General features: G+C 35.2%; 1 protein-coding gene across 4 annotated transcripts in view; it reads left to right on the top strand.

The window, feature by feature from the left end:
• YTHDC1 (YTH N6-methyladenosine RNA binding protein C1) overlaps window positions 1-25,850 on the top strand; it is a 42,072-nt gene extending 16,222 nt beyond the window's left edge. The window contains exons 6-17 of one of the 4 annotated variants that reach the window (XM_003415905.4): window positions 157-210; window positions 778-872; window positions 2,771-2,879; window positions 3,085-3,202; window positions 8,940-9,024; window positions 10,015-10,181; window positions 12,677-12,759; window positions 14,178-14,214; window positions 14,311-14,350; window positions 14,460-14,522; window positions 21,475-21,609; window positions 24,850-25,850. In XM_003415905.4, the coding sequence (XP_003415953.1) occupies window positions 157-210; window positions 778-872; window positions 2,771-2,879; window positions 3,085-3,202; window positions 8,940-9,024; window positions 10,015-10,181; window positions 12,677-12,759; window positions 14,178-14,214; window positions 14,311-14,350; window positions 14,460-14,522; window positions 21,475-21,609; window positions 24,850-25,074 (1,211 nt within the window). In that variant the 3' untranslated portion in view covers window positions 25,075-25,850. Of the gene's footprint in view, window positions 1-156; window positions 211-777; window positions 873-2,770; window positions 2,880-3,084; window positions 3,203-8,939; window positions 9,025-10,014; window positions 10,182-12,676; window positions 12,760-14,177; window positions 14,215-14,286; window positions 14,351-14,459; window positions 14,523-21,474; window positions 21,610-24,849 lie in introns of all 4 variants that reach the window. The other 3 variants (XM_010595709.3, XM_003415906.4, XM_010595710.3) reach the window with 3 other exon arrangements.
• The last annotated feature ends 837 nt before the right edge of the window (window positions 25,851-26,687 follow it).

Below are 26,687 nucleotides of genomic sequence, written 5' to 3'. Positions count from 1 at the left end.
ACACTCGTACACATTGAGAAGTATTTTATTGTGTGTGTGGGTGCGCCAGGAAGAATAATTTGTCTTGAATGAGAATTATATGTGACAAGACTGTAGAAATTTTGTCTTATCTCTATTAAAGCTCAATCTGAACAAATGTACTTTGGCTAAATACAGGTTCAGAAAAGAAGCATGAGAAATTATCATCTTCCGTTCGTGCTGTCCGAAAAGGTATCATTTAAATTTGAAATTGTTTTCATTGCATGCTGCATAAAGTCATAATTTTGCCTTATTGGTTTTCCATTAATGGTTTTAATGTAGTAATGTTCCGATATATTGCATTAAGGGGAGAAAAAGTAATGCAGTCTTACATAGAGAGCTCCATGACTACTTCTAATTGCATATCTTTTAGAACAGCAGACATTTCAGGATAGTTCAGTTATCCTGGAATTCAGTGTGAAGACACAATGTATGATTGATACATTTTTAAGTAGCATAATGGTCTTTCACAAATCTTTAAAGGAATCTAATAAAAGAATTCTGTAAAGCTTTTAGGCATTTTCGTACTTGAATATGGATATATCGGAACATCACTAGATTAGATTTACCTTCTTGCAGAGTGTTGGTGTCTTTTCTTAGCTTTGCATTTTTACGTGTTGTGGCTTTGCTTTCTAGGTCGAATGGGTGATTGTGAGTTTTAAAATTTTAGCTGGGTTATGGAGGGCTAATTTTAGTTAGTACAATCTGTACCCCTTTGTGTGATAGTGGCCTAATCAATTTGGATTTCTTTTTTTTCAGATCAAACCAGTAAACTCAAATATGTCCTTCAGGATGCAAGATTTTTCCTCATAAAGAGTAACAACCATGAGAATGTGTCTCTTGCCAAAGCTAAGGTATTAGCATCATTTCTGTTGAAATTAACTTAATCCTAAAATTTTTTAGTGGGAAGTTGGACTAAGTTATCTTGAGTAGTATACGATACATGGTATAAAGATACTGTAATTTTCATGAAAGCTGTAGAGATCAGTAGCCAGGTTGCTGTTTAGGATCTGGTTTGTGGCTGGTTAGTTAACCATTTAATGGTCAATTGTTTGAGTTTTCTTTAAATCTTTCAAAGGTGATTTTAGAAATCAGAATACTTGATAGTCAAGATGATATAATTTTACACCATAGAAAATGTGTTTCTATTGATTTTTGTGTTTTTATCTTTATTCAGTTTCTAATAACATGGTGTTAACATCTTTTTTAAAGTTTCTTTTGTTAACTGATCTTGTATGTATACTTCTATGCTTCAGAGTCTTTTTTAACCATCAGATGTTTATTTTATTTTTTTAATTAAAATTAAGGAAAAGAACAGATTCATGATATTTTACCCATCAAACTTGTTATCCACCTAAATGTCTGTTCAGTTTTTGTTGTGTTTAGAAAGAAAAATTATCCAACAGGCCTTACAAGAAATGAATTCTTGTTGGAGCCCTGTGAAATTTACTAATAACTTGGATTATATCTCCTACCCTTGCGATTCTTTTGAAAAGAAATCATTCCTGTATGGAAAGTTTATTTTGTTTAGAAGAAAAGGGAAGAGTTATCTTAAAGATCCACCCTAGACTTTTCAAAGAGAATATGCCCAGTTGCTGTAGGATATTGTATGTTATTAATTTTTCTGTTTGTTTCTGGTACAAAAATGCATCTGTGTGTTAAACCAACTAAATATCTTTTCTAGGTTTAAAATGAGTTTCTGTATAGTTTCTACTGATTTACAGAAAATTAAAACTAAAGTTAAACATTTTATTATATTTCTTTCAATATCCATACTGTTTTTCTAATTTAGGTCAAGGATTATCTATAAAGCTGTATGGACAATATACTAAATAGCCTACCTAAACCAAAATGAAACCCGTTGCCGTTGAGTCGAATCCAACTGATAGCAACCCTATAGGACAGAGCAGAACTGCCTCATAAGGTTTCCAGGAAGTACCTAGTGGAGTCAAACTGCCGACCTTTTGGTTTGTAGCCGTTGCTCTTAGCCACTGCTCCACCAGGTCTCCAGATAGTCTATTTAATGGTATATTTTTCTGTTCTTCAGCTGGAGCACGGTTTAGGCAGAACTAACTAATCACTTAATATGAATGAAAAGACCCTAGTTTGAATGAACAGATGGATTTAAACTGAATCAGAGTTCTGCCTTACCCCTCCCCATTTTATCTATTTTTGACTTCCATGAAGGGAAATTTCATTAAAATGCTTCAGAAATTACTAAATAACCATTCCATCAGTACTTGAAAAGGTAAAACACAGGTTTCTTCAAACTATTGGTGAATAAAATTTGAGCTTAAATAGAAAAACTGAGAAATGGTAGAATCTTGAAAAATTCTTTTGGATTTACAAATACAGTAATTTTTAATTACTTGATTAGGTACAGTTTTTCAGGAAGACATGTTGTACAATTTGTGATTCACCTTTAAACAGAATGTATTTACCAGTCAGTGATTGTGATTTTAAAATAATTTTAGGTGAATGGTTTTATTACATAGAATTCTACGCCAGAAAATTCAACCCATGATGTGTTTTCTTGTTCTAATTTTATTAAGACTGAAGATTTTCTCCATATCTCTCCTGAGCTTTTTATAAATTAATACTGCATTATTTTGATAATTAATAAATAAGACATTATGGCTTATTTGAATTTAAAATATACCAAAATCAGTAGCCTCACTCTTTTACAGATATAATTAGAAACATGTGTTTTGCAGTTAACTTCAGTTTGTGATCTTTACATATTTTTGTGTAGGGTGTATGGTCCACGCTACCTGTAAATGAGAAGAAATTAAATGCTGCATTCAGATCTGCAAGGAGTGTTATCTTAATATTTTCTGTAAGAGAGAGTGGAAAATTCCAGGGTAAGAATAATAAAAATAATTTTGACATATAAAAACGTTGATTTTATTGACATCTGTTTTTTTATATATTATGTTGAGATCTTGATTCTCTTAGGGTTAGCAAGATTTTCTTCAGAATCACATTGTGGAGGATCTCCTAATAATTTTGACATATGAAAACATTATATTGGCATGTATATATTATGTTGTGGTTTCATTCTCTTAGGGTTTGCGAGACTTTCTTCGGAATCGCATCATGGAGGATCTCCTATACACTGGGTGCTTCCAGCAGGAATGAATGCTAAAATGCTGGGAGGAGTCTTTAAAATTGACTGGATTTGCAGGTAAATCACACACTTTAATGTACAGAGACCATGGAGAGGAGGGTTTGTGTGTGTGCGTGTGTGTGTATATATGTATATAGGTGGGATAGGGAGCCACCTTTTTTTTTTTTTATGAAACAGATGGTTACTAAAAGAGAAAAAAAAACAAAGATAAGTAGTAATGTGGGCCAGACTAAGCACTTAAACCCTTACCATAGGCCAGTGAAGTAATATGAAGATATATGGGCAACGATAACAGTGTTAATAGTGTGTTAGATTGATTGTTAATAGAGTAGCAAAAAGCTATATGTTCTCAAATACTAATTATGGTTTATCTAATATGCAGAAATAATTGTGTAACAACATGGAAAGACGTATTCAGTGTAATAAATTATGTTGGAATGCTAATGTTGGAGTGGTGAGATTGTAGGCTATACCTCCCCAATCTCATCGCCCCCAGAGTTTTTAAAAATAAGCTTAGAGTTATTTAGAATATATATTCATAAAATTTAAAAATCTGGTGACGGCTTATTAGGGGAACCAAGGTGAAGATTACTTTTTAGCAGAGAGATAGACATTTTTATTTATTATTATTATAACATTATAAAGGCCAAAGGATAGGTTTGTCAGCATTAGGTTTTATAACTAAAAAAAAAACATTTGTAGTATTGTTGGAAAATATTTGGAGGTAATACTGCCTTGGAAACAGGAGAGAATGTAATTATTCATTTTAAATTAGTTGCAGTAGATCTTTTTTTTTTTTTTTATTTTTATTTTTTTGTGGAAAAAATATAACAAAAAGCTTACCATTTTATCCATTTTTAAGTGTACAATTCAGTGACATCAATTACTGTAGTTTATGCAAATAATTTGCACCTTCTGCATTTGTTTACCAACCGTGCCCTCTCACCATGAGCAAATACCTCATGGGTACTGTCACCACTATACATTTCCAAAAGCTTTACATCACCTCAAACAGAAACTCCATACATTCTCAGCAATAACTCCCCGCAGTCCTTTATAACTCCTAATAAATTTTTGTCTCTATACATTCGCCTATTCTAGATATTTCATACAGGTGGGACCATACAGTATTTGTCTTTATGCGTCTTTATTTTATGTAGCATAATGTATTCAGGGTTCATCCATGTTGTAGCATGTATCAGAATTCCATTTCTCTTTATGGCTAAATGGTACAATCTTGTTTTGAATGTTACTTCTTCTATTAGGCTTCATTTTCAGTTATTGATATGAAAAGTTGTTTCTTAGTTTTAAAAGATGAACTTAGTTTACTCACAGATTATTCAGTCTTATTCCTCTTCATTTGTTTTTCAATCGTGTTACTACCTGTTTGAAGTGTGTATAGCAGAGATAAAAACCCAGAGAGGCTATACAGCCAATGTTGGGTATAAAATTTGGGATCATAAAGTGCTTTTATTATTTTAAAGTAAGTTTTAAGTTATATAGAACCTAGAAAGAATTTTTGTAAGTAAAAAACTGTACTTTTAATTTTTCTTAAATACTCATAAGTCTTATTCAAGAGTAATTTTAAAATACTTAGCAGTTCCAGAGGACATGTAATATTTATTGAATTGATATTTCCTTTGGTAAATCACTTGAACTTTTGAGTTTTCTGTATAAAATGAAAACTTCTTTTTGCTTTCAGAATTAAAGGGATTTAGCTTTAATAAATATATGTATATATTTTTAGGTATGTTAAACATCCTTTGGATTTAATAACAACTAGACTTAAGTTTTTTTTTTTTCTTTTAGACTTAAGTTTATTTAGGTGTAGCCCCTGCATCTCTTGCATCAATAGTGAGTATTAAAAATGCAGATTCCTGAGACCTACCCTAGACATGTTGAATCTTAGGTATTTTGTAGGCCCACTGAAGTTTGAGATCAGATAAGATTTATATTAGCAGGTAGGAGAGGATGCATGAAAATTCACTTATTTAAGTTGCCACCTGGAATTACTAAGTTAAAGTAAGGCTATAATCTGTGAAGTGTTATTCATCTAGAATTAAATTCATTGTTTCTTAGTTAACCCTTTTCACTTCTGTGTCAAATTACCCATTCCTTTTTCCTTACAGGATCTCTCCATTATTCGGTAAACTTTCATACCCAAATGATTATTCAGAACATAAACACATCTGCAGTTTTATGTTTGTTAAATTTGCCCCATTTAGTGAGCCGCTTAGGTCAGAGAGTCCCTCCCATGGTCTATAGGACCCTTAGTAAGATAGCCATCTGTAGGCTTCTTCATAACACATCTGCTCAAAAGGTAATTGTTAGGATAGCAGTTCTATAATTGAGATCCTAAAAGGACAGGATACAGTAAGGATGAGCACCATAAATGAAGGACTTGCAGTTTCTTTTAATTTATTCTGACTCTTAGGTAACTCCTGAGCCACAGCGGGTACATACCTCATGAATCTAGTTAGAGCCAATAAGAACAAAGAACCTTAACCCCAAATGACTCAGCCAGCTGGGCGTGTACCTTTATTTTGGATCTTGAGTATTCCATTACTAATAGTTAAATTGTTGTTGTTGTTAGGTGCTGTTGAGTAGGTTCCAACTCATAGCAACCCTGTGCACAGCGTAATGAAACATTGCCTGGTCCACATATTTAAATTAGTGGTAATTTTATTCTGTAATAGTTTGTGATCTTGTAGCTTAGTGACAGTAGATACTCATTTGTTATTTTTGTGTAACTGGTCTTTGACTGGCAAATTAAAGGAAAACTTTAAAAAGTATTTTTTTTCTTTTTATAGCAACTTTAAAAAAATTTTTATTTATTTTGCTTTTGTTGAGAATATACGCAGCAGAACATACACCAATTCAACAGTTCCCATATGTACAATTTAGTGACATTGATTACAGTCTTCAAGTTGTGTAATCATTCTCACTCTGATTTTCTGAATTGTTCCTCCTTTGCTAATGTAAACTCAAAGCCCCCTACATTTCCTACCTACTCTTTTGAGTTGCTGTTGTCAGTTTGATTCCATATAGATAGATCTTGAAAGAGCACAGTGCTCAAGGTAGACATTTACTAGTTAAGCTAAACTATTGTTTGGTTTTAAGAAGACTTCAGAGGATATTTTTGGTTTAAGGTTTAAAGATTATCTCAGGGCAATAGTTATGGGGGTTTATCCAGCATCCATGGCTCCAGAAGTTTGGAGTCTGTGAGAATTTGAACATTTGTTCTATATTTTCCCATTTTGATAGGATTTTCTCTATAGAATCTTTAATCAGAATGTTCAATAATGGTAACCAGGAACTATTCCTTTATTCTGGTTTCATGGCAAAGAAGGCAGTGGTTCATGGAGTTAATTAGCCACCCATTCCATATCCTTCTTAAGAGCTGTGGCTGCTAACCAAAAGGTTGGCAGTTTGAATCCAACAACCCAGTGGGGCAGTTCTACTCTGTCCTGTAGGGTCGCTATGACCCAGAATCGACTTGACGGCAACAGGTTTGTTGTTCCAACTAAACAGAGACCAGTTGTGCCTTAGACGGCCGCTTACAAGCTTTGAAGATTCATGGTACTACATAATGAACTAGGAGGTAGAACAGAAGGCCTAAACATGTTATTAGGCCAGTTAACTGGGATGTGCCATGAAACCAAGGTTAAAAGTATTATACAAAATGCAAAGGAATGTTAACTAGCTCTGTTTCTGGGTGTTCTAAGCTTTTGGTATGAATTTATTCTAGTTTTTCGTAGGGCACTACCGAATCAAAACCAAACACACTGCCATTGAGGCAATTCCAACTCATAGCGACCCTATAGGACAGGGTAGAACTGCCCTATAGATTTTCCAAGGAGCGTCTGGCAGATTCGAACTGCCGACCTTTTGGTTAGCAGCCGTAGCACTTAACCCCACTACGCCACCAGGGTTTCCCATAGGGTACTAAAAAAGTTACCTAATAATAGTCTTTTTATCTCTGACACCTGGAAAGAGGGAAAGATATGTATATACTCTTTTGAAGCACTTTTGATGTGAAGTAAGATGTGTATGAGACAAAGAATACAAGTTCTTTAGCAATACCTAGTGGGCATTTACATCACTCACTACTCTCATCCTCCATACACGTGTCTCACCACCACCACCCCAAAGCTTGCTGCCATGTTAATTTACCTTTGGACATAATTCTATGTCCGATTTTTTTCTGAGATTTTAAAAAAAATTATGTAAAATCCGAACATTTAATAGTCACCTTAAAGAAAATAAAGTTAGAAAAAATGGTTATGTAGCTCGTCCACTGGACTGAATTACTTGGTTATGTTTTCTTTCTCCATTGTGCCTTTGCTCAAGCCCTTCTCTTTTCTTCAGATAAAACCCTGCCTTACCTCTTAGTATGTGGTTTCACCTGAGTCATTTTTCTTTCAGGCTCAGCTCATATGCCACATCTAAGAAGCATTTTCAGATTACTTTCTTTAAAATAGATGTCACCCACCACTTCCTCATGGGGGGAAAAAAGTATTCTGTTGATGTCGCCCACTCTCTTATAAAATATGTATGCTTATTCTTTGCTGGTATGGAAGAAAGGGTGGGCATGCAAGCTGCTACTTTTTGTGTTACTCTACTCTGTATGTCCTTTGAGCCAGCAGTTTTCATTTGTATAGTAGGTACAATAAATATTTAATCAAAGCTGGTCACTATTTATTAATTTGGTATTATGTACTTGTTTTATACATAGATAAAATCATTGAATACTGTTAATTTCTGATCATTCCATGACAACCAACAAATATTTATCTTTGTACTCTTTGTGTTGATGGAAACCCTGGTAGCATAGTGGTTAAGTGCTACAGCTGCTAACCAAAAAAGGCCAGCAGTTCGAATCCACCAGGCGTTCCTTGGAAACTCTATGGGGCAGTTCTACTCTGTCCTGTAGGGTCACTATGAGTCAGAATCGACTCGACAGCAATGAGTTTTTCTTTGTGTTGATACAGAACTATAAAAGCATAGATTACCTTTTTTAAGTTTGGTGAGACCATTTTGTACTATTTCTCTCATTTTAACTGATGAAATTGAGTCAGTGTTTAAATTATATAGATTCTGTCCTGTAGTATGGCCAGTAAGTAGTAAATTGAAGGCATAATTAAAGCACACAAATATATAATTTTATAAATACACATTTGTATCGTACAACTCAAAAGCCATTCCATGGATGGTGGGGACTATTACTTTATTGAATATAGGGGAGGACAGTTGAATCTGAGAAAGCAAGTCTGAACCAAGGATGGGGAACCCTTCCATTTTCATTTGTTATTAGGCGTTAAGGTTCAGCTTGTTGATCCAGAAATAATTACTACAATTTTTTGGGTGCACTGATAGAAGGCCTGTGCTTAACATTTAAATAAGTCATTATTTACAAACTAAAAACAACTAGGAAATGGTTGGGAATATTCTGGTTGATAAAATGAAAGAAACTTCGGCTCAAAGAAGTTGGGGGGTGGGGGAGAGAGAGCAAGCTGGGACTTAAAACCTAGAACTGTCTGTTTCCAAACCCTGTGCTCTTAAGCACTGTATCATACCGCTTTTTTTTTTTTTTTTAGAATATGGTAGAGTATGTGGTAAGAACTTCTTGGAAGGCATTTTGTCTCTAGGGTATAAGCTCTACCAGTCTAATTGATTTTTTACATTTTAGTTTCATTTAAGCCATAATTAGCATAGGTATCCATTACTGAAGTAGTACAAAGTCCTTACTGCAAGATTCTGCAAAGGAATGTAAGTGATACTACTTTGTATTTAGGCGTGAATTACCCTTCACTAAGTCGGCTCATCTCACCAATCCTTGGAATGAACATAAGCCAGTAAAGATCGGACGTGATGGACAGGTTTGTCATTTTAATTACTTCTTTAAAAAACACATATATTTAATTGACCCATTTAGAGATCTTTATTGAAGGACATTTTAAAACCTTTTCTGAAAGAATTTATATGAAAGATTAAGGGAAAATATTCATCTAGAACTCATATTTACTGTGATTACAGCTGATTAATGAGACCTCCATTGATGTTGAAGTGTAGGTAGCTTTGTATGGTACTTACTTTAATACAAGTGAAGAGAAAATTTTTAAGAGCATTGGTCTGCTTTTAAGTGGTTTTTTGTTATGTTGTCACTGTTGAGCAGATTCAGTACCTTGCATGATACATTTTAGAAACGCCATTTAACATCTTTCTTGATGTTTTCTGAATAGAAGGAAGCTTTATGAAAAGAAGATTTAAGTATTTATGCTCAGGTTTTCAAGTCTACAAATTAAATTGATTTAATGTAAACCCAAACCTTTGTCCTCTGTAGTTTCCACACGGTTCTGAACTAGAAGTAATATTGTGTTCATTGCTCGTAATTGAAAATAAAAGCTCATCATAAAAAGCCCAGCATGGGTTAGTGTATTTCAGTGTATTTAGCAAAAAAAAAAAAAAAATTATATGCCACATAAAAGTATTTTCATGGAAATTAATATACGTATTTTTCTACCATCATATTAAGATGGATGACTTTGTCTTAGTGTTTTTTTATTTTGGACAAAGAAATGCTCCTTTGTTTGCAGAATGTGATTGTCACAGGGTTTTAAGCAACTGCGTTTGTGAATCTAACTTTAGAGATTCCATACTTTCAAATTTTATCCTTTATATAAATACATGAAACGCTTTTGAAAGATTTCATAAACCTGAAAGATTTACAAATGGAATCCCATCTGATCATCAGTCTCGGGAAGGAAGCCTCTGGCCAGTCTGTTTTTGGTGTTTTACATCAGGAAAATGCAAGTCTGTTGAAAGGTTCTCCTATTGTCAGCTTGTAAATTGTTACTTTCATATTCCAGGAAATTGAACTTGAATGTGGAACCCAGCTTTGTCTTCTGTTTCCACCTGATGAAAGTATTGACTTGTATCAGGTCATTCATAAAATGCGTCACAAGAGAAGAATGCATTCTCAACCCCGCTCAAGAGGACGTCCATCCCGTCGAGAACCAGTCCGGGATGTGGGAAGGTTAGAAACGTTCTTTGGACTGATAATAGGCACATGTATCAGAATAACATGATGGAGGAATATGATTCGTCAAAAGTTTGTCCTGCGGTAAAGAAGAAAAAGAAAATCCTCAAATCAAGCTGCATGGACTAGTTTGTGGCTTCATTGAGGATTTCACATGGTCACCTTGGTCTCTGTCATTTTTCAAGAGGAAAATGGGGATCTTTCCTTATGCAGAAAAAAGTATTTGCTAAAGAGTGATAGCCAGTTTAGATAATATTCTGATAATACAATTGAAATGAGGGTAGGCATTTTTTACTAAGAACAGGCTAGAAAGGACAAGGAGGAAGTCTTTGTTTGCAAAAATTGTTAATATTTTGTAAAAAGCCTTTTCTTTCAGGTGTGTCTCTGGATAATCCTTATGAGATATGGGACTTTTATAAAGGATCACTTATAATTTTTCAGAAGATGACGCCTCATTTTAGAGGATAAAATATTTTAAGTTATTTTGATATTCAAGAGGAGCATTATTGGGACTGTTTCAAATTTTACCACCGTGATGTGTTAACCCCATTGCCAAATATTCTCTAACATGTGCCCACTGAATTCACACATCTTGCTGAGCTTCTGAAAACAATAGGTTCTTTCCAAAGGGAATCAAGTGGCCCTGGGAGACCCGGCAACAAACCAAAAAGAAGGGCTGTTGCTGTGTCTGTTAACAACTTTTCCAGATGCTGGCAGTACCTGTGGACTTAAAAGTGTTTGTTAGAGGATCGCCATTGTTGTTGATCACTACCTTATGAACTAAACAGCATTTTCCAGGAAAAGGGGGTTTAACTTGTTACAGAATTGGAGAAGTCTTTGCAAAGGACTGATTTAAGCCCTTCTACCCAACACCTTTCCCTGTATAGATTTGCATACAGCTAAATCTAAAATATTCTGCTAAAGACTGTTGGAAGTGTGGTTGATGGGATGAAACCTTTGGTTAAGTTTCCTTTTGGTGGAAACATCCTGTGGTAGGTACAGATTATCCAACAAGAGCCCCCATTTCTTTGAGCTTAAAAAGGACAATGTGGAGTAGGTAGGAGGAAACCTGGCAGAGCCCCCTTATTTTTGGCCTAAAAGGACTGAGCACCAAGATGTCTTTTGAAGTTTTAAGCTAAGAGGTTTCCAGTGCAATACAGTATATACAAATGAAGTTTTTACCTCAGTTTTGCAATGGACTGCAAACTATACTTATACACCACTACACCTTCTCTCAAGCCTGCCAGGGCCTCCATTTATGTATGTGGCTTACAGCTTAAAGTCAGTAGTTGGACTACTATATGAACTGTTACTATCATGTTTTATACCGGTCGTAAATGCACTACCCAAACTACAAGAAAGCGGTATGTTTATGTTTTAAACCAGCTTTTAATTTTCTTAGTCTTAATTGTAGATACAACTGCTTTTATTCTGTTGGGGGGCTTGGTGTTATTTCACTTAACTTTGCAGTTTGACTAAATAAAACAGCTGTGTTGTTAAAAACAGTATTTAGAAAACTAGCTGAAAACCTAGTGATGTCAGGTTATTTTAGAGTTTTTATTTGGCATTAAAGGTAAAAAGATATATTTAGTACTAAAAACTTGATTTTTAAAAATTTTGTTTAGCTCTTTACTAAATGCTAAGTAAAATGAAGTGTATTTAATGATGTCTTAAAACAACCATCGAGATTTTTGGAAGACAGTAAAGAGCAACCCTCTGCAGACAGTAAAATTTCACCTTCTAAAGAATACGCTTCGAACTAGTTTTATGAACTGTTAAGACTGACCCTATTACTTGGCAGTATTTAAAAGCCAATTTTACTTTGGGAAAAAAAAAAATCCTTAATTCCTAAATGTTATTAATTGTAGAAATTAGTTTTTCAAAGTATAAAGGTTTTGAAAAATTTCATGTAAATTTGCTTTTAATAAGTATCAAATTTTATGTATAATTATGTGAAAAGTATAATTTTGTGCAAGCAGAAGAAAATTTTAAAGAATTTCTTAGTTTTGTTTAGATTTATCTGAAGATGACTTTAAAAGTTTTAAATACATAGAATTCAGTTACTTCATTGTATAATGATGGTAGGTTTTTTTTTTTTTTTTCCTTTCTTTTACACCTGAGCAGAGATACTATTTCGGAAAATGTTCTGTTAAACTGAATATTTAGTTTAAACGTGACTCATTATTTATGTTCAGAATATACTAAAATGTGATTTGCATGTTTTGAGCAGGTGGCTCTTTCTACGCATCTCATTATAGCATGAGATTGTGGAGTAATACTACTTCAAGCAATATATTTAAGGTTTGGTCTGTAGTAATTTGGAGGAATTAAAATTTATGAATTTTAAGATTATGTGCTCACCAAAAATTAAGACATTTTTTAAAGGAAATGATGAGCTATCCTCTGTACTTGTTTCTGTCAAAAACTCTTGCTTTGTTTTTTGTTCTCCCAGCTGTTTTTAGTTTAATTTCTAATGTGTCTAATTTGTGTAGGCGTCGACCAGAAGAGTATGATATTCATAACAGCAGAAAGAAACCAAGGATTGACTATCCCCCTGAGTTTCACCAGAGACCAGGTTAATATTTTATAATCCTGCAGATATTTCACTTAAAATTATTTTAAAAAAATACATACACTTCTGTCATACTCCTTAACTTTTAGAAGTGAGAAACTTTAGGACATGAATATTTAAACCTTAGGAAGTCTTATTGATAGTTTGTCCCTACTCTGTTAGGATTGTCTAATTTATTCCAGTATAACTTATCATAATCTGTTATCTGAAATAGCTAATTTATAAGTAATAGAAAAATGAAAACTTACCTACACATGTATTTAAAAATTAAATAGACGTTAAAGAAAGCTAATGACTTTATTATACTCTTATGCCTTTTATTCCCTGTGGCATTTAGTAATTTATGTGGCATATAGCTTTAATCGGAAACTGAAATTATGCCATATGATTTTAACTAAAAAATTCTAACTTCACGTTTTTGAGAAGAATGGGGAGGTATTTGGTTTGTAATCTAAAGGCAACTTTTTAAATAGCCCATGTCCTATCTTACTGGCAAACTATAAGAAAAGACATATTTAAAACAGTCAGTGGTACACTTATAAAACTTAGGCAGTTTGGAAATTGGCGTTAGTGTTAACAGTACTGTTAAACAAGTGACTTAATAAACCTCATTTTATCTCACACTGGGTGACTTTTAAAAAGTGAAATTAGTTTTTCTGTAAAAATAGGGCTACTCACTTGTTTTTACATTTTAATTTGCTGGGTCCTGACTAAAAGAAGGAGAGAAAAGAATATTTGTCTTATCTCCATGGTTCTTTCCTTTAAAATATCTCTCTTCATTTGTACAATTTTGATGCCCTCCTCAGATTTGCATTTTTAGAAACTGGTTGTCTCAGCAAGGCCTGTGTGTACGTACTCAAGGTGGAAGATAAACATTTATATTAAGAAAGTCCATTGCAGTGTCTTTTAAATAGCTTCCTGTCCTTATCCTTATCTCCTGTTGTTCAAAATGAATAAATTTTTTGTGTAGGTAGATTAGGGGTGTGAACTTAGAAGATGCATACTAAAGCCTCTCTGAAACCAAAAAACCAAACCCAGTGCTGTTGAGTCAGTTCTGACTCATAGTGACCATATAAGACAGAGTAGAACTGCCCCACAGAGTTTCCAAGGAGCGCCTGGCAGATTCAAACTGCCGACCGACCCTTTGGTTAGCAGCCGTAGCATTTAACCACTATGCCACCAGAGTTTCTAAAGCCCCTCTACCAGTTTATAATTCTGTGGTATGAAGTAACTTAGGTACTTCCTAAATTTAGGTAATTTAGATTATCATGTAAACTGAGAAGAAATTTGAGAATGAAATAATACAGTAGTGTCACTTAAATATTTCATGGAAAGAATTGAGTGGTAGGGAAGGTTTAATTGCTGATGCCATCATAAAAAATTATATATTTGATATACTAAAATGCTTGCTGTTTGAACAGGGTATTTAAAGGATCCACGATACCAGGAAGTGGACAGGTAAGTTGGGTTCACTCTTGCTTGGTTTTGAATTACATTCTTGGAACTAGTTTATGAATTACCTGAATTTAGTTTCACAAATCTTATTCCCAACAGACGATTTTCAGGAGTTCGCCGAGATGTGTTTTTAAATGGGGTAAGCATTTCATTTTATAGATTTAATGTAGATGAAATCAGGATCTGATCTATTTTGTAGTTGTGGGATGTTTTGTATTTAATATTGACATTGTCATCTTTCATTTTAGTCCTACAATGATTATGTGAGGGAATTTCATAACATGGGACCACCACCACCTTGGCAAGGAATGGTTTGTATTCTATTTTTGCAAGTTACCTAACTTTGTTAGCAGTTCCTAGTATTTTGGGTACTTAACTTGGTATATGATTAGTACAGTTATCTATTGAGAGGCTTAAAATACATATTAAAATTAATAAGCTGACAGGCTTTATTGATAAGTATAGTAGCTTATTGTAGTGGTTACTAGTACACACTGCCTGGGTTCAAATGTATTCTCTTTTCTTCCCAACTCTGACCTTGGACAAGTTTCATTACATATTGCTTTGTTTTTATCATTTGTAATACTTACTGGGCATTTGTTTATGCTTTGGCTTATCAAGCAAGTATTTAGTACCTACTCTGTGCAAGGCACTGTGCTTACTATAGGTATACAGTGGTGAGAGAAATGTACATTATGCCTTTGTGTGCTTACAATTTAATGGAATAGTATCAACCTCATAAGGATTGTTGAGCTGATAATTTCAAATAATACATGTAAAGGTTAGCATTTGTTGTTAAGTGTTGCCAAGTTGGTTCCGACTCAGCAGCCCTGTGTACCGCAGAATGAAACACTGCCCAGTCCTACACCATCCTCATAGTCATTGTTAGGTACAAGCATAGTGCCCCCTAATACGTGTAAATTGGTCTCTGTTTAAACTAAGCCTAATTAAACTCTGATTTTTCCTAATTGCTATTTCCTTTCTTTAAGAGCACAATGTTCTTATAGTGTGTGTATTTATTTGCTTTTGTCTCCCTTTTTTAAAAATATATTGTGCATTAGGTGAAAGTTTACAGAGCAAATTAAGTTCTCATTCGATAGTTTGTACATAAAGTGTTCCATGACATTGGTTTCCTTCCCCTAATGTGTTAGCACTTTCCCTGTTTCCATTCTAGGTTCCCAGTTTTCTCTCTGTCCTTATTTTCTACCCCTTCCTGCCTTCCCATCTTTGCTTTTGGATAAATGTTGTTCCTTTGATCTCAGATAATGGTTGTTCTAAGAAACATGTTCCTCTCAGATATCGTTTATATTATGGGCCTGTCTTTGGTTCTTCTGAAACGTGATCTCTGGAAATGGCTTCAGTTCCAGTTCACAAAGGTATCTTAGGGCATATTCTAGAGATCCCTCCAGTCTCTTTCAGATCAGTAAGTGTGGCTTTTATTGTGAATTTGATTTTTTGTTTGACAATTTTTCTCCAGCTCTGCCTGGGACCCTCTGTTGTGATCCTAGTCAGAGTGGTCGGTGGTAGTAGCTGGGCATCATCTAGTTCTTCTGGTCTCAAGGTTGCATAGGTTCATGTGGTGCATTAGTCCTTTGAACTAATTGCTCCCTTGAGTCTTTGGTTTTCTGCACTCTACTTTGCTCCAGATGGCAAGAGACCAATGCTTGTATGTTAGTTGGCCCCTCTCAAGCTTTTACGATCCCAGACGCTACTTACAAAGGAGATTGCAGAACTTTGTCTTTATGAACTATGTTGTGTCAGTTGACATCAATGTCCCCTTAATCTCTGGCCCTTTGCCTTTGAGCCTAGGTACTTTGCCCCACGAGGTGTTTGGTTATGTCTAAGAAGTTGCCTTAACTCCTTGACTGTGGCACTTCTGTGCTCTATTGTCTTTATTAATATATAAGCTGCACCTACAGTTATGTATGTAGAAATAACCACCACCAAACCTATATCTGCAAGTTGGTGTGTTTCATTATACCCTCCCACATACCTCTTGACATACCTATGTACCTATGTATCCATTTGTAAATTAGTGTTTTTTAATACTATCATTGCTGGATTGTCTCTGCTGTAGTAATTACTAGTTAGTTTTGTTGCCCTCTGTTCTTTATTTTCTCTCAGTGTCCTCCCATGCTTTGTTCATGTTTCGCTCGCTTCCCCTATATTGTTTATTGGCTTTCCCTTCACTGATTATCTATTTGGTAATTTTCCATCCCTCTCACTCCCATCCATGGTGACCATCAAAGGACTTTTTTTTTCTGTATGTGAACCTTTTTTTACTCCTTTATAATAGTCTGTCGTAAAATATTTGTCCTTTCGTGATTGACTTATTTCGGTCAGCATCCTCCAAATTCATCCACGTTGTGAGATGTGTCACACATTCGTCATTACTCTATCGCTGCGTAGTATTCCATTGTGTGCATGTACTACAGTTTGTTAATCCATTCGTCTGTTGATGGACACTTAGGTTGTTTCCATGGTTTTGCTATTATAAATAATGCTGCATTGAACGTCGGTGTGCATATATCTATTTGTGTTACGGCCCTTAATTCTTTAGGGTATATAACAAGGAGTGGAATTGCTGCGGCATGTATTCTATTTCTAGCTTTTTAAGGAAGTGCCATTCCATAGTGTTTTCCATAGTGTTTGTACCATTTTACATTCCCACTAGCATTGTATAATACTTCCAGTATTCCCACTGCCTTTCCATCATTTGTTATTTTCTCTTTCTTTTGAGTAGTGCCAGTAATGTTGGCGTTAAATGATATCTGTCTCATTGCAGTTTTCTTTTGCATCTCTCCGAGGGCTCATGGTTGCAAGCATTTCTTCATGTGTGTGTTAGCTGTCTCAGTGTCGTCTTTGGTAAAGTGTTCATATCCTTTGCTCATTTTTCAGTGGAATTGTTTTTTTGTTGTTAAGGTACTGAAGTTTTCTATAAATTTTAGAGATTATGATATGTCGTAGCCAGGTTTTTTTTTTCCCACTCTGTAGGTTCTCTTTTTTACTCTTTTGCATAAGCTTTTGGTAAGTGTTTAACTGTTAACTTTTTAGGAGATCTCATTTAGCTAGTTCATCTTCTCCTGTTTATACATGTTTAGTTATGTTTGGTATTCAATTTATGCCGTATATTAGGGCCACTGCTCTTGTCCCTGTTGTTTCTTCCAAGATCTTTATAGTTTTAGATTTAGATCTTTGATCCATTTTGAGTTATTTTTTATTTACGGTGTGAGGTATAGGTCTTGTTTCATATTTTTTTACAAATGAACATCCAGTTTTGGCCAGCAGCAGTTGTTAAGCAGACTGCCTTTTCCTCATTTAATGGATTGTGGCCCTTTGTCAAAGGTCAGCTGTCCAAAGGTGGATGGATTTACATCTTGGTTCATAATTCTGTTGCATTGGTCTATGTGTCTGTCCTTACACCAGAACCAGGCTGTTGTGACTACCTTGGCTTTGTGGTAGATTCTGAAATCAGGTAGTGTGAGGCCTCCTTGGCTCTTCTTCAAGAATGCTTTACTTATCTGGGGCCTCTTTTCTTTCCGTATGTTAGTGATCGGTTTTTCCATCTTGTTAAAGAGTGTTGTTGGATTTCGGATCAGGAGTGTCTCATATATGTAGATCATTTTGGGTAGTACTGACATTTTCACAATGTTGAGTCTTCCTATCCATGAGCATAGTATGTTTTTCCATTTATGTAGGTCTCTTGGTTTCTTGTAGCGTTTTGTAGTTTTCTCTGTATAGGCATACCTCAGAGATACTGTGAATTTAATCCCAAACCACTGCAGTAAAGTGAATATTGCAGTAAAGAGAGTCACATGAAGTTTTTGGTTTCCCAGTGCATATAAAGGTTACGTTTACACTATAGTATATTAAGTGCACAGTAGCATTATGTCTAAAAATGTGATGTACATATATTAATAACGTTATTGCTAAAAAATGCTAACTGTCACCTGAACCTTCAGCAAGTCACAATCTTCTTGCTGGTGAAGGGTCTTGCTTCAGTGTTAGTGGCTGCTGATGGATCAGGGTGGTGGTTGCTGAAAGTTAGGGTGGCTGTAGCAATTTTTAAAAATAAGACAACAATAAAGTTTGTCATATTAATTCTTCCTTTCACATAAGCTTTCTCTGTAGCATACAATGCTGTTTGTTAGCATTTCAACCAAAGTAAGTACTTCTTTCAAAACTGGAGGCAGTCCTCTCAAACCCTGCCCCTGCTTAAATAAAAACTAAGTTTACATAATATTCTAAATCCTTTGTTGTTATTTCAATAAGGTTCACAGCATCTTAACCAGGAGTAGATTCTATCTCAAGAATCCACTTTCTTTGCTTGTCCATAAGAACCAACTCCTCATCCGTTAAAGTTTGATCACGAGGTTGCAGCAATTCAGTTACATCCTCAGGCTCCATTACTAATTCTAGTTCTCTTGCTATTTGCAGCAGAACTGCAGACTTCTTCCACTGAAATCTCGAACCCTTCAAAATCATCTATGAGGGGTGGAGTCACCTTCTTCCAAGCTCCTGTTAATGTTGATATTTTGACCTCCTATGAATCATGAATGTTCCTAATGGCATCTAGAATAGTGAATCCTTTTCAAAAGTTGTTCAATTTGCTTTGCCCAGATTCATCAGAGGAATCACTATGGCAGCTATAGCCTTATGAAATGCATTTTTTAAATAATGAGACTTGAAATTCCTCCTTGATCCATGGGCTACAGAATGGTGGTTGTGTTAACAGGCATGAAAACATTAATCTCCTTGTACATCTCCATCAGAGCTCTTGGGTGACCAGATGCATTGTCAGTGAGCAGTAATATTTTGAAAGGAATCTTTTTCTGGACAATAGGTTTCAACAGTAGGCTTGAAATATTCAGTAAACCGTGTTGTAAACAGATGAGCTGTCATCCAGGCTTTGTTGTTCCATTTATAGAGCACAGGCAGAGTAGATTTAGCCTAATTCTTAAGTGGCCTAGGATTTTTGGGATGGCAGATGAGGATTGGCTTCAACTTAAAGTCACCAGCTGTATTTGCCCCTAACAAGAGAGTCAGTCTGTCATTTGAAGCTTTGAAGCCAGGCATTGACTTCTCCTCTCTAGCTGTGAAAGTCCTAGATGGCGTCTTCTTCCAGTGTAAGGCTGTTTTGTCTACATTGAAACTCTGTTGTTTAGCATAGCCACCTCCGTCAGTTACCTTAGCTAGATCTTCTGGATAACTCACTGCAGCTTCTTCTTCAGCACTTGCTTCACGTTGCACTTTTATGTTATGGAGACGGCTTCTTTCCTTAAACCTCATGAACCAGCATCTGCTAGCGTCACATTCCTTCTGCAGCTTCCTCACCTCTCAGCCTTCATAATTCTGAAGAGAGTTAGGGCCTTGCTTGACTTAAGGGAACCTTGTGGCTAGTTTGATCTTTGATCCAGACCATTAAAACTTTCTCCATATCGGGAATAAGGCTGTTTTGATTTCTCATCATTTCTGTGTTCGCTGGAGTAGCACTTTTAATTTCCTTCAAGAATTTTTCCTTTGCATTTACAACTTGGTTAACTATTTGGTGCAAGAGGCCTAGTTTTCAGCCTGTCTTATTTTTTGACATGTTTTTCTCACTTAGATTAATCATTTCCAGCTTTTGATTTAAAATGAGAGACATGCGACTCTTCACTTGAACACTTAGAAGCAATCGTAGGGTTATTAATTGGCTTAGTTTCGACATCGTTGTCTCTCAGGGAATAGGAAAGCCTGAGGAGAGGTGGATAGATAGGGGAATGACAAGTCCATGGACTAGTTAGAACACACACAACATTTATTAAGTTTGCCATCTTACAGGGACATATTTCCTTGCGCCCCAAAACAATTAACAGTAGTAACATCAGAATCAAAAGTCACCATAACAGATACAGTAATAATGAAAAAGTTTTAAATATTGTGAGAATTACCAAAATGTGACGGAGACACCAGGTGAGCACATGTTGTTGGAAAAGCAGCACCAATAGAATTGCTCGGCACAGGGCTGCCAAAAACCTTCAATTTTTAAAAAGCGCAATTAAGCAAAAGTGCATTAAAATGAGGTGTGTCTGTGTAGGTCTTTTACCCTGGTTAGATTTATTCCTAAGTATTTTATCTTTTGTGGGGCTATAGTAAGTGGTATTGTTTTCCGAATTTCCTTTTCAAGGTTCTCTTTGTTGGAGTAAAAGAATCCATTTTGATGTTGTATCTTGCTACTTTGTTGAAACCTTCTATTAGTTCCAGTACTGTTCTTGTGGAATCTTTGGTGTTTTCTGTGTATAGGATCATATCACCTGCAAATAGGGATATTTGTACTTCTTACCAATTTGGATGCTCTTTATTTCTTTTTCTTGCCTTACTGCTCTAGCTAGGACTCCCAGCACAATGATGCAGAAGATAAGTGATAAAGGGCATCTTTGTCTGGTTCCTGTTGTCAAGGGGAATGCTTTCAGTCACTTAAAGTGTATTTTAAGGTATTGGAGATGATGGATGAAGTATTAATTACCAAGAAATAAAACTCAGAAGTTTAAGTAGCTTTTATTATTTTTTAACTTAAACACTGCTTTTATGTAGTTTCTTTATCTGACTCTTACTCTATTTAAGGTAGTATATAGTTGTATACTACTGTATACAACTTGAAGATTTCTTTCCTTTAGAGTCTATGAAATTTAAAAAATGGAAGTATTTAGTATATTATCTTGACACTTAAAGTAATCTTTGATTTCCCCTCTATAAAGACATTTAAAAGTTTATTAAATTCTTTTTTTTTTTTTTTTAAAGGTATAGGTTAGTACATAGTGGTGTGGAGATCATGGATTCTAGAACCAGGATGTCTGCCGTTGTATACTGGGCCCACCCCTTTGCTAGCAGTGTTATCTTAAGGAAGTTACTTAACCACTTGGTTCCTCATTTTTCCCTGTTTCATAGGTTTACTGTGAGAAATAAGACATGTAAAGTGTTTAGGTCAGTGCTTAGCTCTTAGTAAGTGTTAACGTGTTTGCTATTTCTATTAGTATTTAAGTAATATGGGTAGAAAAGTGTAAACCTGTTAAATCCTAAAAATGTGAAGTTAAGTTATTACACACATTATGTATTCAGCAGTCGGACATGTGAGGATGCTTGATGTCATCAAAGTGAGTGGCTAGTCAGCTTAAATTACTTGTTTAGGGGGTGTTGTGGGTGGAACGATCCTAAGAATGGTTGCTTTATGAGAGTATTTGGTAGATTCTTATGGAAATGGTTCTCTGTCTTTTTTTTTCTTAGCCCCCTTACCCAGGAATGGAACAGCCTCCACATCATGCGTACTATCAGCATCATGCTCCACCTCCTCAAGCCCATCCCCCTTACTCAGGACATCATCCAGTACCACATGAAGCAAGATACAGAGATAAACGAGTAGTAAGTGCATGAGAAGGCAAAGGTGTGAGGGAACTATTTAGAAGTCTGTAGGTAATTTAAATGAGGGAAATACCAGATTATGTTGACTGATGAAGCATTTCATATTCTTACTGCAGACTGTTTTGGAGTAATTTACAACTTATTTTTATTTGAAATAGCTCATCATGCCCTTTTGGATTGTTTAAAATATACTATATTCCTTTTGCTGATCAAATCACAAACATATGGCTTAAGTTTAGATAATTCCTGTATATAACTTTTAGGTAATGCTAGGTATATTTCCTTTCTGTACGTGTGTTGTAATCACACCTTACTGACCGTCCCATTATATGACATTTCTCATTTATGACACTAAAAAATCTATCCAACTGCTTTGCCCATTAAATGACGTACAGGTGGCAGCACTGAACGCAAGGTGTGAGGCAGGAGTAACGCTGGCTTTGGTGGTTAAGGTTATGTGTCAGCTCGGCTGGATCCTGGTTCTCAGTGGCCTGGCAGTTATGTAATGATGTCGTTTGGAAGTTATGTGATGACATAATTTGGTATATGTAATGATGTAGTAATCTTCCATTTTGTGATCTAATGTGGTCGTTCTTCATTTTCGCATTAACACCAATTTCTCTTAACGACCTGGTCTTTGGAACCTAACCATGTTGTTAAGTGAGGAGAGGGTGTATAACTATGTAATTAATACTGCTAATGGGTATTTCTAAGCTTTTTATATATTCTCAGTTTTAACTCTCATAGGGTAGATGGTTCGTATTAAGTTAGTCATCAAATATGGTATCAATCTCGTTTGTTTATATATTTACCAATTTTTGTTGAAACTGGTATCCAAGTGAATTGTTGGACCTCTGCTCTGCCTTTGGTTCTTAAAATGATGCTAGCATATGACAAACTGATGTTGAGAGATGCAGCTATCTCTAGTTCATGGTTTCTTGATCTTCATTATACTAGTGGGACTATTAATTAAATGGCTTCTTTTTTTTTAAATAGTACTTTTGTTTTAAATAGTAGAAATTGTCTCCTGGCACTTGTTGAAAGTTTAAGCCATGTGCATATAAGTTTAATAGCCTTAGAAAGGTAGTTTGGTTGTTAAAGTAGAGCGTAAAAGTTGGAAGTTATTATTATTATTTTTTTTTTTGCTTGAGTGTGCATTGAGCCAGGCAAACATCCTCTGTGTTCCTGCTAAATGAAGAGCACACATATTTGAGAGGGTTGGTCAGAGTAATAGTTTCCTAGCTTATCTTTGAAATACTTCTAAGCATTTTCATTTATTTCCTTATCATTAAAAAAAAAGTTGATGCTTTAAAATTAAGACATTTAACATTCAATAAAACAATTTGAGGATCCTGACTAATAGGGTTCCTGGCAGTGCAGTGGTTAACAGTTTATGCTGCTCACCAAAAGGTTGGCAGTTCAAATCTACCAGCAACTCCTTAGAAATCTTATGGGGCAGTTCTGTTCTGTCCTACAGGGCTTCTGTGAGTTGGAATCAACTCAACGGCAATGGGTTTTTGGTTTTTAACTGACTAGTAAGGAGCCCTGGTGGTACGCTGGTTAATTGCTCAGCTGCTGACTCAGCAGATTGACCCACCAGCTGCTCTGCAAGAGAAGATATGGCTGTCTACTTCTGTAAAGATTACAGCCTTGTAAACCTATGGGGCAGTTCTGTTCTGTCTTATAGGGTCTTTGTGAGTCGGAATTGACTCAATGGCATTGGTTTTTTTTTTTTTTTTTTTTGGTTTTTAAGTGATTGATGCAGTCCCTGGGTGGTGCAAATGGTTAACCTGTTGGGCTGCTAACCAAAATTATGGTGGCTTGAGTCCAGCCAGAGGTGCCTAGGTAGAAAGTCCTCATGATCTATTTCCATTGGAAACCATGTGGAGCAGTTTTACTCTGACACGTAAGGTGTCAGTGAACCAGAACTGAATTGACTGATGGTGAACTACGTGTGTGTGAGTAGAACAGTGCTCCGTAGCGTTTCAGTGGCTGATTTATTGGAAGTGGATCGCCAGGCCTTTCTTCTGAACTGAGTAATTACAAATTAGCTTTTCCCAGTTAGTCACACAAGAAGGAGATGCAGAGTTTGTGATGATGTCTATTCACTAAGTGGTTACCATGCTTTTTAAAAATGCCTTTTTGAATGATAGGATTTTCAAAATAAGAATTCATTTCACGATTCTTTTACTAAGCATACCCTTTTTGACAAGCTGTACCATTTCTTGGACCTTCGTATAGTAATTTTTTTGGTTTGTATATATATTTCGGAATTGACTCGACGGCACTAGGTTTCTGGGTATATGTATTTCATGCTTATGTAAAATGCATAGATTCATTATAAGTAATAGTGATATATAATTGTATGTAATTGTGTTTCGGAGCCTTATGTCTGCAGTTATTTAAGCTGACTTGAAAAAGGAGTATATTCAGTTAAGTAAAGTTGTGAACCTAGGATAGAAAGCTTAAACTGGAGCAGGGATTGTTAGCTTTTCCTTTGCACTCATGTTCACAGTTGCTCATCTTTCCCTTCGTTGTCTTCTTCAGTCTTTTATGCATTGTTGGCTCTTTGTGGAAATGACTTGGCATTTTTACTGAAGTAATATTTTCTTACCAAAAAAAAAAAAAAAAAAACCCGTTGCCGTTGAGTCAGTTCCAACTCATAGCAACCCTATGGGACAGAGTAGAACTGCCCCGTAGAGTTTCCAAGGAGTGCCTGGTAGATTTGAACTGCCAGCCTTTTTGGTTAGTAGCCACAGTACTTAATCACTATGCCATCGGGATTTCCTGTTTTCTCATATTTCGATCTAATTCCATAAATCATTTATCAACAGCAGTTTAGGTTGAAAGAAAATTTTGAACATAAAAATTCCTAATTTCACCTTAAGAGGGCAGAGTTGATTGAGATTAGTTTGTAGAATTGTAGGATGGAAAAAAGTTGGTTTAGCCTGTTACAGAAAAGCATTAATACAATAATCTTGTTAAAAGGACTGTATGGAAAAGTTAAATAGGAAACCTTATGCTTGAAATGGTTTTTATGAGGTTTGAATAGCCCTGTTGTTATAGGTATTTGATTACTGAGACATTAAAAATCCTTTTTCTGAGCAGTGCCTAAATTATAATTCTGTGAATTAATAACTATATTTCTTTAGATTTGTCTGTCAAATAAAAACTACAGTATAGGGACTCAAATTTCAGTGGAAATTTTGACATGCCCAAACTGTTTCTTCCCTTTTCTAGCATGATTATGACATGAGGGTGGATGATTTCCTTCGTCGCACCCAAGCGGTTGTCAGTGGCCGGAGAAGTAGACCCCGTGAAAGAGATCGGGAACGAGAGCGAGATCGCCCCAGAGATAATAGAAGAGACAGAGAGCGAGATAGAGGGCGAGATAGAGAAAGAGAAAGAGAGCGATTATGTGATCGGGACAGAGACCGAGGGGAGAGAGGTCGATATCGAAGATAATGCGCTTTTGGAAGCACTGATTGTTTAAAGATAAAAAAAAAAAATCTTTTTTTTTGTTTTTTGTTTTTGGTGTGTGTTTACAAGTAGTAAATTTATTTTCAGCTGTCTACTTAAAGTTCATTGTGTAGAAGGATTTATTATGACCCTCTTTGTTCCAAGCATGCAGTTTACTAAGAACTGGAAAAACTCAAATCCGCCAAAAATGCACAGTTGACAATTGAGTTGACACACACGGAGCAGAATGGAACAGTCCAAGAATGTAGATATTGATTCATTCTTCATATGTTCATCTACTTATAGTGTGTTCATCCTAAGGTTATTGTTTGTTTTCTTTCTTTTGAATCTTGATTGATAACTGCCATGACATTTTGCTTTGATGTGTTTCTACATGTAGTTGCACACGGTTCAGTAAAATAATGCTGCTATCAAGTATGCAAATATTGAAGTATGATGGTTTGACTATATGGCAGTGTTGTAGCAGCCTCTTGGTTTTTCCCTTCCTTTCCCCCTTTTTTAAACTTATAACGTCACTTTTTATTTTTCTTCCATCTTCAATGATGAGAGCAATATGAAGAAGACATTGCTATCTAATTTTAAACCTTTTTGAAAAATAAAAAATTCTTAAGTTCAGTAGCATGGTTGATGCTATTGTTTAGCCTTCCCCTCCAAAAACTGTACATTGGCTTGGAATATTCACAACTTGCGTGCGTGGCAGCGGAAGATTCCCATATTCTACATTGCTACTGTTTTGTATAAAATAAATTGGTAAAGATAGATACTTTTTGTTGTATTTTTTTTTGCCTTGTTACAAATTTGTTTATTAGGTGTTAGTAGACAAGTGAATGTTAATGTTAAGAATCCCATTTGCTTTTTGTCCTAAGGCAACCTAAGCTAATGATATTAAAAGCTTATTTCTATTTTTATTGTAAGAACTGATGAAATACAGTAGAATTACTGTATTTTTACACAAATAACATACACCTTCTATGTTTACTTACCAAGCTCTTCGTTCCGCCCTTCCCAGCAAATAATTTTTGCAAGTGTGCTACACTAATTTTTTTACAGCAACATATTAAAAAAATTGGTATAGCAGCACCTGTGAAAATACCTAGTGGGGGGGAGGGAGTAGTAGTAAACTTAGAAAATCAACCCTCTTATAGTCAGTTTCTGTATTTTAAAGTTAACTGTCAATTCTTCCTGATAAACTATAGCATAGAAGTAGAGTCACCCAAGAAAACATAGCTGATAAAAGAATTGTTTTTCATTTTCTTGAATTATATCTGAAATTTTGGCCTTTATATAGTTGAATCTGTAAACATTTGGGAGAATCTGAATGACTGCCTGCTCTTAACAGTGTATGTTTCTATACAATGTCATATTTACAGTTTTACTCAGCACCAAATCTTGATACATACAGTTTAACATTTGATCTATATTTATGGGACTATATGAGGAACACAGGAACACTGCTCTTGAAAGATATTTAAACTATATTTTGACTGGCTTCGCACTCTTGGCATTTTCATGTATTCCCAATGAATAGTTTTTTTTTGTTCGTTTTTACCTATTTTAGAAAAAAATCCTGAGGATGTATGCAGTCTGATAGAGAAGAG

The sequence above is a fragment of the Loxodonta africana genome, chromosome 5 (genome assembly GCF_030014295.1).
Source record: "Loxodonta africana isolate mLoxAfr1 chromosome 5, mLoxAfr1.hap2, whole genome shotgun sequence".
In the NCBI taxonomy this organism is placed as follows: Eukaryota; Metazoa; Chordata; class Mammalia; order Proboscidea; family Elephantidae; genus Loxodonta; species Loxodonta africana.
This window is presented reverse-complemented; position numbering and strand designations above follow the sequence as displayed.